This window comes from Anolis sagrei, chromosome X (assembly GCF_037176765.1).
Source record: "Anolis sagrei isolate rAnoSag1 chromosome X, rAnoSag1.mat, whole genome shotgun sequence".
Taxonomy (NCBI): domain Eukaryota; kingdom Metazoa; phylum Chordata; class Lepidosauria; order Squamata; family Dactyloidae; genus Anolis; species Anolis sagrei.
In genome coordinates this window covers 30,413,087-30,427,124 of record NC_090034.1, presented here as the reverse complement: position 1 = coordinate 30,427,124, position 14,038 = coordinate 30,413,087, and the positions used below count along the sequence as shown (strand labels likewise).

Genomic DNA, 14,038 nt, shown 5'->3' with positions numbered 1-14,038 from the left:
ACTAGCAGTTCTCTAAGTACGCTCCATGAAACATACTGAGGGGCTCTGTGATTCCTCCCTCCTCCTGCTCCAAGCTTTCCCTCCTCCTTCCTGCTCCTTCGCCTCCCTCGCCCCAAAATACTGTTTTCCTCACCTTCCTCACCGCCCAGATCATTTCCCACTAGCCTTCCTTGCTTCCAAAACCCTATTTCCTTTCCACTGCTCAGAGGGTGCTTTGATTGTGATTCTCCTGCATGGCAGAAGGGGGTTGGACCGGATGGTCCCTGGGGCTGCTGCTGCTGCTGCTCCTCCTCCTCCTATTATTATTATTATTATTATTTAAGCTGGATGGCTGTCTGTTGGGGGCACTTTGATTGTGCTTTCCCTGCATGGCAGAAGGGGGTTGGACTTGTGGCCCTTGGGGTCTTCCACTGAAATACTGGCCAAAAAGCTTATATTGGTCAAAAGTTTGGCCATGTCTGATATACATATTTTATATATAATGTAATATATAATAGAATACGTAAACATTTCTTGGGGCTCTATGGGAAACTTTTGCTCCAAGAAGGGCTCCACGGCTGGAAAGGTTTGAGTTAGACCAACATCAAATCAAAGTACAGGGTTAGTCAAAATGCATAGGCCAATAAGCCATTCAATTGAATGGCGTATTGGCCTATGCATTTTGACTAACCCTGTATTCTTTGGCTACATCCCAAACTGACTAAAACCCATCCCATTTTTGCAGATGATTTTGCTGGCACCTAAAGGGCACTTTCCCCACCTTGGTCCCCTTGACAGTTGATAGTGAGGGACTGACCGTGGGCCTCCTTGCAGGACCATTGTGACGGGACCCACGAGATGAGTCACGCCTCCGACCCGGACGGCCGCCGTCAGGAGCTCCCTCATATGGACCAGAGCCTGCTTCCGGGTGTTTCCGCGGCGCCACCGGGTTTGAGCAGCTAACAAGAAACTGCTGCTCGAGACCTGTGAGAAAGAGACGCATGAGTGGTATTGCCTTGCCTGTGCGTTGCCAGCCCTCTTTCTGTTTGACTAACTGATCTGAGTTGTGAGTGCCTTTCATGCCATGAGCCCTTCATTCATTATCAGGGGCATCCCTTGAGTTCTCAGCCACCTGAAAAAAAATACAGTTGTAGCTGGGACTTCCTCGGCTATGGCACCTTCTGGAATACTTGACATGACTTTCCACAGCTTGTTGGATCTTAATGATGATGAATTCTTGGCTTCTGTGGTCTGCACTGCTTACTATATGGTGTGCTAGGTTTATTGGTTTCCTACTTGTGCAACACACTCACAGAGAAAGTAACTCTGAGCTTGACTTACTGCTTGATCAGGATTGGTCCCGATGAAAGCAAACAGCTGGCCCAGCAAGACGCTGTAGGTGGGTTTATCTCGGCTGTCCTCGATGGTCAGGGACTGAAGGAGAGTAAAGGAGCTGCTCCTGTGACTCGTCACGTGGCGCCGCCTGGGGAGGTGAGGCAATGGAGAAAGAGAGGTCATTATGGCACCCCCAAAGGCACAGGGAGCAATCAACAGAAGGAGAAGGAAGACAGGAAGCTGATCTACCTTTGGCTCGACCTCGTGAACTCCAGATCCTCATTGGCAATCATTTCCAGGTCTGAGGGGGCTGACATGCTGCGGAGGAAAACCGGCTGGCGGACAGCATGGGAGATCACCTTGGTTTCCGAGGCAGACTTGCACGCTGGGGAAGAAAAAGGAATAATAGGGGAAGCCATTCCTAAAGCAAACGAGGAAGGAAATGGCTTGCATTGAACCATGTCACCGAATAATAGAGACACAAGGAAATTATCTGTAAGGAAAGGCAGTGAATCAATGTATTATTATTGTTATTACTTGAATTACAGGGGCTTATACACTATAAGCCTCCAATAATATACAGGCAGTGCCTAAGTTACAAGAAAGATAGGTTCTTTAGGTCTGTTCTTAAGTTGAATTTGATTGCAAGTTATATATATAAGGGCTAGGCTTTAGAACAGCAGGTTAATCACCACCTTCAGTAAATCTTGCCAACCAAAAGGTTGACAGTTAGAAGCCTGGGGCAGGGTGAGCTCCTGACCTTCAGCCCAGCTCTCTGTGCACCTAGCAAATCAAAAACAGCAATGTGAGTAGATAAATAGGGACCGCGTTAAAAAGTGGGGAAGTATTTGGGCATGTGATTCTATCAAAAAGGAGGAAGTTTACAAACAAAAAGGCCTTTTGGCAGGGAAGATGGAGCGATGGCACCCTCACAATCCCCCATGGCCAGAACCAAACACAAACTGCAAATTAGCGAAAGATGGGAAAGCCTAGATATACGTCTGTCTATGTTGTCTGTGTTGTCATTGTATAATCGGCATTGGATGTTTGCCTATATGTATGTTTTGGGATACACCCTGAGTCCCCTTTAGGGTGAGAAGGGTGGAATATAAATACGGTAAAGATATATATATATATATATATATATATTATTTAGCTTTCGACCGCATAGGGAAGGGTTAACACCCTTGTGGTATTTACTTTGCTATCTGTGCCCCTCCTCTTCTTTGTTTTGCTGTCTGTGCCCCTGGGAGTATTGGATTTGGGAAAATGTGGCTTGTTGTGGAAACAAGGATTGGTGATACAGTTTCAGTGGAGACACCCATTTCCCATTATAACTATCCCAGGAGTGAATTTCCCTTCCGAGAGGTGTCCTCTCACTTCCTGTTTTCCATCCCCATTCTTAACTATGATTAGTTTAGAAGTCAGATGTCTGTAACTTGGGGACTGCCTGTATATATGTGTGTATAGATAGATAGACAGATAGATATGGATACACACACACACATATAAAATGTGAATATACATTTGTATGTATGTTTGCACCTATCTATGTTTGTTTGTATTTTCCAAGATGGTTCCCACATCCAGAGAGCACTATGAACCCCACTGGCGATGGATCTAGTCCAAACCTGGCACACGGACCCATCAGGATTGATGCCTGATTATGGGAGTTGTAGTTTACCCACATCCTCCATGCATTTTCATGCATTTCATGCAAACCCACATTCTTCATGGGTCTCATTCATAAAATGTAAAACCAAACAATGAGTACTTCTAATGTTTATCCACGAAAAATCCCTAACCTGGACATCGCTGGGTACCTAAGCTGGTAATAATAATAATAATAATAATAATAATAATAATAATAACAACAACAACAATAATAAATAAAATACTGATGGGGTTTGGGGAGGGGGGTTGTAGTTCACCCACATCCAGAAAACACTGTGAACCCAAATGATGATAGATCTGGACCAAACTTGGCACACAGACCCGAGGTGGTCGGACTGGTGGTTGACTGGAATGGTGATTCAACTGACGAGACTGTTTTATTGTTTTAATCCTTGTTGATGTATTGTTTTAATTGTGATTTATGTTTAATTGTAGTTTTATTATTGTAATTGTTTGTATTGGCATCGTATCTGGGCCCAACGTGAGGCATTGAATCTTGCCATTATTTATGTGTAATTTGAGTGTCCCCCCCCCCCCCCCCCCCGAGGGTGAGAAAGGCGGTATATAAATACTGTCGTTCACCTGCATCCAGAGAGCACTGTGAGCCCAGCCGACAATGGTTCTGAACCAAACTTGGCACACAATGTGGCCAAGTTTGAATACTAGAAGTGTTTGGGGGTGAGCGACCCAAGATTCTGGGAATTGTGGTTCACCAACATCCTTACGCATTTTCTAATGGGAGTATTCATAAAAAACAAAAGCGTTACAAATTACCGAACACAGGCATAGGCCAGGTACCTAAGCTAGTATTAAATAAAAGGTAAAATGCAATACATGTAAGCTTTAAGGCCCCACTGTTCACATTTGGCTCAATCACTACCTGGGGTCTCAGCAGGGGTGCCAGAGATGCTGCGGGTCAGGCCAGACTGGGCAGCAATGGTGACGTGCAAGAGCAGCTCTGCCCGGTTCATCAGGCTCTTGACCAGTGTTTTGGTCTTCCCCATGGGATGCAAAGGCTTCTGGTGCAGGGAGTTCACTTCCTGGATGAACTTCTCCCTACAAAAGTAAGGGAGGTAAATCCGAGAGGGTCAGGCAATCTGTCTGCACCTGAAGATTCTAGCAGGCTGCACTCAGGAGACAAACTGGAGTGGAAAGCTCAGACAAGGAAGGCCTGGAGACTATTTCTGGGTACCCAAATGGGCCCTCTCACCCTTATTCAAAGGCAGGACGGAGCAGGAGAATCCAATCCCTGAAAACGCAGGGAACCCCACTCACCTCAGTGAGAGAACCATGTTCTCAAGGTCACCTCCATCAAATGAAATTTCCTTCATTGAGCACAGTAGTTCCAGTTCCTTCATTTTGCTCTAAAGAGGGGAGACAAATATACCCCCAATACAGTGATTCTTACAGTAGCAGATTAAAGAAGTAATGCAAAGGTTAGTATGGGCGGGATAAAAGTGACTTAAATAAATAAATAAATCAGATCAGGAAATTTTCAACTGAAGCATCACCCTGTCTCACAAGAAATGGATCCCTGTAACAGAATTTACACACACACACACACACAGATAGTTCTATTACAGGGATCCATTCCTGTGAGACAGGATGACACTTCATATATTATTATATGAGACACACACATGATGGTTGCTTACCTGTAACCATGTTTCTTTGAGTGGTGATCTGTGAAATTAGCACATGTGATGGTTGATGCACATGTGCAGCAATCATTGGAAAACTCTGACAAGCTGACAAGGCTTGTGGCTGCCGCCCTGCCCCTCTTCCCCACGAGGCATATAAGCCAGATGAGGGGCTGTAGGTGTAGTTCCCCACCGCCATGCAGCGGCACGAGGCTGGAGGCATGATCTGCGGGGAGGAAGGGCGGGGATGTGCTAATTTCACAGATCACCACTCGAAGAAACATGGTTACAGATAAGCAACCATCATTTCTTCTTCGTGGTGTCTGTTGAAATAAGTACATGTGATAGACTAGCAAGCCACAAACCTTGGATGGTGGGCGTCATGCCACTGCCGAGAAGAGAACCGCTCTGCCAAACGTGGCATGCCTCCTCGACTGGGCGTCCATCTTATAATGGGTAGCGAATGTTAACGGAGTGGTCCAGATCGCCGCCCGACAGATGTCGTCCAATGGAACTCCACGAAGATAAGCTGCCGATGTAGCGACTGCTCTCGTGGAGTGGCCCCTCAGATGCACAGGCGGATCTTTGCCCTCCATCTGATAGGCAAGTCTAATGGTAGAGACCACCCATGCCAAGAGGCGTTGGGGGGAAACAGGCAGACCTTTGGTGTCACTGCGGTATTTCACAAAAAGCCTAGGAGACTGCCTGAAGTCCTTCATCCTGTGAAGGTAGAAGGTGCACTGTGAAGGTAGAAGGTGCACTGAGGACATCAAGAAGATGAAGCGGCCACTCAAGCTCCGTTTGTGGAGCTTGAAAAATGCTGGAAGCACAATGTCTTGACCCAAATGATATGCCGAAGCGACCTTAGGGAGGAAGGCGATGTCGGTTCTGAGAACCACCTTGTCCCTATGAAATCGGAGCTAGGGCTCATCAACACGGAGTGCACACAACTCGCTGGATCGAGCCGAGGAGACTGCCACCAAAAAAGCAACTTTCCATGAAAGGTGAGAAAGATCGGCCGTACCCATAGGTTCGAAAGGTGGCTTCATCAATGCTGACAACACAAAATCAAGCTGCCAAGAGGGAGGTGGAGGGGAGACTGGTGGTCGGAGATTCCTGTACCCTCTAAGGAAGAGTTGGACAAGAGGGTCCTGAAACCATGAGGAGCCACCTTCCCTGCAGCGATACACTGAGAGAGCAGCAAAATAGCACTTGATCGAAGAAAGCACCAGGCCCTCTTCTGCCAACGTCGCAAGGAACTGAAGGAGTGAAGTAGGGGCCTGCAGAGGCTGCACACCATGCTGGCGTGTAAATAGAGTGACGGACATGACCGTCCTGGATAGTGAGCAAGTCTGGCCGACTGCTCAGTGTGACATCGTCGCCCGCAGCCATGGTCTGGAGGAGGGCGAACCAGGGTTGTCTTGGCCACCAAGGTGTTATCAGGATGGTGTTGGCTCTGTCTGCATCCAACTTGGCCACCATTCTGCTGAAGAGAGGCAGTGGTGGAAAAGCATACCACAGGGGTCCGTGCCAACTGTAGAGAAAGGCGTCCCCCAGACATCCCTGTGGTGTTCCTTGTGGCATGCTGGCACAGAAGCGTTTGCATTTGGAATTGGCTGGTGCTGCAAACAGGTCGATGTCCGGCCATCCCCACCAACAAAAGAGAAGGTGAGTCTCGTGAGGGTGCAGCGCCCACTCGTGGTTGGTGGGCCCAGTCCTTGTCGCCTATCTTGAAGGACAAACACTCGTGGTGGCGTGGCGCGATGGCCATGTGGAAGTAGGCATCCTTTAAATCTATTGTGGCGAACCACGCCCCACGAGGAAGAAATGGCAAGATGGTCTGGAGAGTCACCATGTGAAACTTGCGTGGTCGGATGTATTGGTTAAGACCATGCAGATCCAAAATAGGCCGTTGGCCTCTATCCTTCTTAGGGACTAAGAAATAGATGGAGAAAAAAGCAGAAGAAAACGGAGAAGGGTGAAGCGGCACAATCGCCCCTTTGTGAAAGAGGGTGCGAACCTCATCCAAAAGGACATCCGAAGGCGGCGTAGTTCTAACAAAGCCAAGGCGTAGAGGACTCTTGAACTCGATAGAGTATCCGTGACGAAACACATCCAGCACCCACCTATCGGTGGTGATAGATCTCCATGCCCCGTAGAAGCCGGCCAAACGCGTGCCAAAATGCACAAGCAGTGGTGGTTGAGCAGAAGGTGGAAGCGAAGACACCCTGTGAGGAAGTGAAGGGGTCGGAGAAGGGGGAGGGGAGATGTCGCTAAAAGCGACGCTTGCCCTTGGGTTGAAATTTCCCCTTACCCTGCTGACGTGTCGAAGACTGCGTCTGCTGCTTTGGGGACTGTAGAGCTCTTGGTTGGTTGGAAGTGCGAGAAGAAGATGGAAAAGATCTTCTAGAATAAGAGGAAGAGGGCTGTCGGCTCCTGGAGCAAGAACAGGATGAAGGCTGCGTGAAGCCATACTTATTGGCTGCCTGAAGCACCTCCTGAGACTCCTTCAGGTTAGTATAAGTCCCAGGACTGAACAATCCATCATCATGAGCAGGCATGTCTTCTGCCAACATTCTTAATTCCTCCGACAGGGTGGAGGTATGTAGCCACGCATGTCTTATGGATGTGGCAAGGGAGAACAACTTCCCTGCCATGTCAGCAGTGTGCTGAGCCATGTCCTTGTGGGTACGGGTGAGGACAAGGGCCTCACGGTGATAAGCCTTGGCCACACTCTGCTGAGGAGATGGAAGGAGATACAGAAATGGCCCAATTTTATTCCACAAAAAAGCGTTGTAGGAAGACATGTATGCTCCATAATGCGCCATTCGAACCATTAAACTGGCATTGGCATGGTACTTCTTACCCTCCTTGTCTGGAGGAGTGGGCTGAGTATTATGGGACTGCTTACACTTGGCTACCTTCACCACCACCGTATTGGGTTTAGGTGGCCACGCTACCCAGTCTGCAGACCCAAGATAAATGCGGTAGCAAGCGTCCCATGACCTAGAAACCGCTGGCACCGCTGATGGAGCCTGATCGGGGTTTTTAGTAAGCTGGAGCAAATATGAAGGGCTGGTAAAGAGGTAGATGCCAGAGGTTGTCTAATTTGCTCATCAGGAGGAAACATAGGATCCTCCACTGGTTGCTGCTCCTTCTTTGGAGTCAAATTAAGGGCCTTAGACATACGTATCATAAGGGCCAAGAAAGCTAAAGTGTCCTCTGAGACAAGCGAGGGCTGAGGCTCAGCAGCATCTGGAGGTTTGACAGGGCTTACAGAAGATCCTGAGTCAGAAAGAGATGCTGCCTCCTGCTCCTGCTCCGATCCTGAGTCAGAAAGAGATGCTGCCTCCTGAACCACCTGAGGCTGCAAGAGATTTAAAGGCACAGAAGTAGGAGGGCAGTGCTGCACAGAAGCAACATGAGCCTGTGGTGCCTGCACTGGAGTGAGATGATAAGCTCTTCCTCCAGGTGAGTAATGCACATAGCTCTTTCCACCAGAGGGAGAGCGGTGCTCTTCAGGCAAATGTGCCACAGGGGAGACATAATGGCCATAGGGCCCTGGGCTCCGACCTCGACAAACCCAAGAATGCTGACCTGGAGAAGGGCTTCTGGAACGCCAGGAGCTGCGGGAAGCTGACGAAGGAGACCGCCGCACCCGGCTTAACCTCTGCACCGGCACAGTGGCCAGGAGAGAGAGTGCCCGCTCGGGGCTGGGCGATGGGCTCGAGTGAGCAAACGCCCGCTGCCCCGCAGAAGCCGGCAAGCCCAAAGAGGGCTGCACATAGTGGCTGGGCTGGGGTGTTAACTCTGGAGGAGGAGAAGCCCCACCCGCACTTCCGGCCGACACTGGCAGCACCTGCGCCACGTGCTCTGCGAAGAGAGCTTGGGGCGGGGCCGAAGAGGAAGATGCCAGCAGCAAGGCCTGCTCCAGCGAAGGAGGCTGCGGTGCTGGAGAAGCAGTCTGCCAGCCAAGCCGCAGGGAGTGCGGCTGGTGGCGGGAAACAGAGACGCCACGCGTCTTTTGCTTCTTCCCTCCTGTCTTCGCCGGAAAAGGAGACCTCGCATGCACACCCTTTCTCAAAGAAGTAGGTGGCTGCACATCCACAAGCTTTAAAGAAGAGTCAGGAGGCTCTGATGTTGCCCTGCATCCAGACGAAGTAGAGGGGAGGAGAGCCTTCTCATACAGCACAGTTTTAAGCTGCTGCTCTCTGCTGTTCCTTGCCTGGGCCTAAAAACCTTACAGGCAGAGCAAGTTTGCACCAAATGTGCTTCTCCCAAGCAAATTACACACATAGTGTGGCCGTCTGAGTCAGGGAGCTTTTCCCCACAAGACACACACTTTTTAAACATTGCCACAATACAGACCAGGTCAGGATGCCAGAAAGTAGAGCAAACGATAAGCCAGTCCAAGTCAGGGTTGGAGAAAGGAGAATATCCGAAAGACAATCCGAGTTGTATGGTAAATTTTCAGTCAGAGAGGTTCCCAAATGCTGCTGCTTAGGCGGCTGGGAAAAAAGGAACTACACCTACAGCCCGTCATCTGGCTTATATGCCTCATGGGGAAGAGGGGCGGGGCGGCAGCCACAAGCCTTGTCAGCTTGTCAGAGTTTTCCAATGATTGCTGCACAGGTGCATCAACTATCACATGTGCTTATTTCAACAGACACCATGAAGGAGAAACACACATATATACATACACACACATTTATTACATATATAATTATTTTTATTATATAAATAAAAGTAATTCTCTATATGTATGTGTCATATGGTAATATATAATCCATTTAGCAACATTTCTGAAACACTAAAAACTCCTGATTGACTTTTGGGGGGGGGGGGATGATGGAAATTTGATGAGTGTTGGTTTTGTTAATTAATGTGATTTAAATGAATAGATTAATAAATGAGAGAAAGGGAGGCACAAGATTTAAAACATAACCAGAGAAAAAACAGTTAGAAGTCAGTTTTCATTTCTGCCATTTTCCTTTTGTATTTTGGCCATTCAGGTTTGAGGGTCAGTTTTATAATGTTTTTCTCTATTGCGTGGCTCTCTGGTATAGTTTTGCTTGTTGTTTGTGTTGTTTGTTTTCTTCAGATTTGATAATAATAATAATAATAATAATAATACTAATAATAATACTTTATTTGTACCCTGCTACCATCTCCTGAAGGACTCGGTGCAGCTTACAAGAGGCCGAGCCCAAGTACAACAATAAAACAGCAGCAACAACAACAACACAATAATGCAAAAAAACAAAGCAATAACAATTAACAACACCCAATGATGCAATTAAAAACAATGGCCGGGCCAATTGTAACAATTAAAATTAAAAGTGCTGGGCATGACAAGGTGGAGTGTTTGGAGGGGGATGGGCATGCAGATATCCTGAATCTCTGATAAAGTGCGTTGGGACATAGTGCTAGGAGATTGCTTATTCTGGAAAGGCACACTGGAACAACCACGTTTTCAAGCTCCTCCTAAAGATTTCTAGCAACGGGGCCTGCCTGATCTCCTTAGGTAGAGAGTTCCAGAGTCGAGGGACCACCACCGAGAAAGCCCTATCCCTCATCCCCACCAATTGCGCTTGCGATGCAGGTGGAATCGTGAGCAGGGCCTCTCCAGATGAACGAAGAGATCGTGTGGGTTCGTAAACAGAGATGCGGTCACGTAGGTAGGCGGATGTGATGTCGATTTTATGGAAGGGGGAAAGAACCTGGCCCTTTAAGGTGGTGGCTCACCTCATTAAAGTGATAGTCGTAAAAGAAGGGCACGTTGTTCTCCAGCTTCCCAGACATGGACTCCTCCACTTCACTTTGCCACTTCTGCTCCAACTCTGCAACACTCTGCCAAAAAAAAGCATAAATGCAGTGGATTGCCGTCACCATTGCAAACGTCACCGACAAACCAGAACACATCTTTTAAATTCTAAAAGCAGCAAGTATCTTTCCTTGGATTTGTCATCTATCTATGTATAATTTGAAAAGGTTTTTTAAGTGATTTCAAAACATTTCCCAGCTCTGTCCATTCAATGACTACTCCTTATTCTCATTTCATCTATTACATATAATTGTTGCAATATGTTTTCTAATTGTTCCTCCACAGCTTTTCTTCATCCTTTAGTGGTTTGAATCCACCAATAACTTTACACATGAAGCTAATAAATTGCTTCCTTGTCTTACCAAATAGATCTTTTTCCATTTCTCCTTTTGCTAACCTTTCCTTATGTTAGGTTTTCCAATAGAGCTATAGCCCATACCCCATTTAACCAGGTTATGAGAAAGGTTGCATTACGAGAACAGTTTTTGTAAACCTTATAGCAGCCTATGACACGATGCAACATAGGAAAATGCTGCATAAAGTTTACCATATTATCCGGGACTATGATTTCACAAAAACTGTCCTGACCCTTGTAGAAAACCTCAACTGGAGTTTCGGGACAGGAAAAGTAGAAGAAGGAGACAAAATAATGGTTTACCCCAAGGCAGCGTTCTTGTACCGACCTTGTTTAACATCTTTACTAATGATCAGCCACTCACAAAGAGCTCGATATATGCTGATGGCCTTGGCCTGACAACACAAGCAAGAGACTTTGAAACAGTCGAGAACCAACTTCCTAATGCCCTGAAAGAAATCTCCAGGTACTGCAAAGATAACCACCTGAAGCCTAACCCTGCCACGACACAAGTGGGTGCTTTCCGCCTACGTAACCATGAAGTCAACAGAAAATTGAAAGTTACTTGGGAAGGCCAAGAGTTTAAACACTGTTCCTACCCTAAATATTTCAGTCTCACCTTAGATTGAACACTAACATTTGGAAAACACTGCAAAAACCAAGCACAAAGTAGCCGCACACAATAACATCCTGTGGAAGCTTACTAGCAGCGCATGGGGTGCAGACCCAAATCAATAAGAACATCAGTCCTGGCCTTGTCTGACTCAACTGCTGAGTGTGCCTGCCCTGTTTGGCACAAGTCTGCCCATGCGAAGAAGGTGAATATAGCACTGAATGAGATGTGTAGAATAATCACAAGATGTCTTAAACTTACACCTGCTGATAGTCTTTATAAACTAACTGGCATTGCCCCCTCCATGTGTGACGAGAAGTTGCTGTCAATTGCGAGAGAAATAAGGTTGACCACTGTGAAAGCCACCCACTGCACAGCGATCGGCCTCTTCCCAGTAGACTCAAATCAAGGGAAGGTTTCATGAGAATCACCACTCCTCTTAATGTTCCTCCAGTAACAGCAAGAATATCCCTGTGGGCAGCAAAATCAGGCAACCCCCCCACCCCCCCACAAGGGCCTTACTCCAGGGGCAAACCAAGAATGGGCAACATGGAAGTCCCTGAACAGACTTAGAGGTGGAGTGGGCAAATCAAAGCACAACCTGGCAAAATGGCACCACCTGGAAGAATCCTTCACCTTGTGCGACTGTAGAGCAGAACAAACAACTCAGCACCTGTATGCTTACCCACAATGCCCTGCCTCATGCACAGAGGAAGAACTGTTTAAAGCTACAGTCAATGAGGTCGCTGTTGCCTGTTTTTGGTCTAAACCCATTTAGTTGCTTGTGTTCCCTTTATTTCATTAGTTTTATACTTATTTATTTATGCAATGCTTTTGACACGAAATAAATACAATTTAACCAGATCTTTATAGTTAAAATTCTCTAGTTTTTTCCAAGCTTTGTCTCTTTTGAGTCTTGCGGCACATAACACGAGCAGTAGGTTTTTATTATCAGATCCTTATGACTACTTTCAAATGCATAAATCATGAGTAGAGCTCCCCTGAAGTGTACTGTTTTTCCCACAATTCACTTTATTATCTATGCTAGAACATAATCCCAGAAACATTGTGCTTTGGGGCTGTGTCTTAGCGCCATGTGACTCCATTCCCCTATTCCTTTCCTGGACTTGTTGTGCTGAATTTACATACCTGCAATTGCCTCTCCATGGCATTCAGCTTCTTGAAAGTTTCCCCCATAATTTTGCAGAGCAGGTCGTACTCCTCGGCATGCTCCTCCTGGTACTGGAAGTTGATGAGGGACTGGAGGGCATCGACCAGGTTCAGATGCTTAATCACACAGGACACCACCATTTCTTCCATTATGTCGGGTTGGATCACCTCCCTGGGAAAGCAATAATAATAATAACAATAACAACCACAACAATACTACTACTGATATATTATTACCATGATCATTATTATTAAGTAATATTATGGTATTATATAATATTTAATACAATACTTATTATTAATATTATTACTATTTCTTATCCTTGACACTCCTTGACACTCAAGGCAGGGCATGATGTCAATTACACATATCAAAACGTATTTCTATGAAAAGCATATATTAAAATATACAGAAAAAAGATTTGAAAATAGTAAACACAAGATGAGTTTAAATTTCATACTTAAAATGGACTGGGCAGGCCTCCCAAATGTAAAAGGTTGGCTATTTGGACTGCTTTTACCAGCAAGAGAGCTGGAAACAATTCTCGAGAGTAAGAATTACACTGGCAGCTTTATTAATTTATTACCTGCTTCTCTTTTCAGTTCAAAGCAGGGCACAAAATAGTTAAATTCATCAATAAAACCACATATTAAAATCCAGTAAACATGCAATAGGTGTATGTTTTCAATGTATGAATGTGCTTTAAAAGTCATAGTTCAAACTGACTGGGTTGGCTTGCCAGAAGACAGAACTCTTTCCTTAAAAGCAAGCTCTTTTGAACATAGGCTGCAGTTCCGTAGATGAAAAGATGCCCAATACCTGATGCTGGGCCGGAACTGGGGGCGAGCTCGGCCGGAGATTTCCCTGAGTTTGACCATGATCCCTGGAGGAAGACGGATCCGCGGAAGCTCAAAGTAGTGGCCAACGGAGGGCACCAGGATATCGGAGGGATATGTGAATTCCCGGTCTTCGTCAATGGTGAGAGGCAGTGGGGAAGGGCTTGGGGTGAGAGCTGGGGAAATGACCCCATTGGCTTCGACTTGCCACTGGCACCTGGAATACAAAGCAGAGGGAGACATTATTCGGAAACATGCACAGCACTGCTGCCGGCGGCTGCAAAGATGGCGAGGATGTGCTCGGGAGAAAAGGCAGGAAGGGCCCAGCAATGTTAGAAAGAAATGGCACAGCATTTGTAGTCATGTAAAAATACTATCTGGTGAGCATGTGGAAAATTGATAGCACCTGGGTAATGACTGTGAATGTCATGATGCAATACTTAAGGGGATATGGTATTGGCTGAGTCAGAACCATGTGAGGGTTATTGCAAAGGGGTTGCATCAGCCAGTGTCTCTCATTGATGACCTGTCAGCAGGTTGCTATATAACAGTGGTTCCCAACCTTTTTTGACCAGGGACTACTTTGAACTGGGACCACTCTTCAACATTAG

The 14,038-nt window shown here is 46.6% G+C and overlaps 1 protein-coding gene across 10 annotated transcripts in view; it reads right to left on the bottom strand.

Annotated features, from left to right (window-relative positions):
• Positions 1–14,038, bottom strand: part of HECTD4 (HECT domain E3 ubiquitin protein ligase 4) — a 129,600-nt gene that overhangs the window by 51,793 nt on the left and 63,769 nt on the right. For 6 of the 10 annotated variants that reach the window (XM_060786086.2, XM_060786085.2, XM_060786078.2 and 3 more), the window contains exons 25-32: positions 13,411–13,644; positions 12,570–12,762; positions 10,374–10,478; positions 4,264–4,352; positions 3,869–4,044; positions 1,564–1,699; positions 1,321–1,462; positions 761–963 (exon numbers count right to left, since the gene is read on the bottom strand). In XM_060786086.2, coding sequence (XP_060642069.2) covers positions 761–963; positions 1,321–1,462; positions 1,564–1,699; positions 3,869–4,044; positions 4,264–4,352; positions 10,374–10,478; positions 12,570–12,762; positions 13,411–13,644 — 1,278 coding nt within the window. The remainder of the gene's footprint in view (positions 1–760; positions 964–1,320; positions 1,463–1,563; positions 1,700–3,868; positions 4,045–4,263; positions 4,353–10,373; positions 10,479–12,569; positions 12,763–13,410; positions 13,645–14,038) is intronic. The other 4 variants (XM_060786082.2, XM_067473077.1, XM_060786083.2 and 1 more) reach the window with 1 other exon arrangement.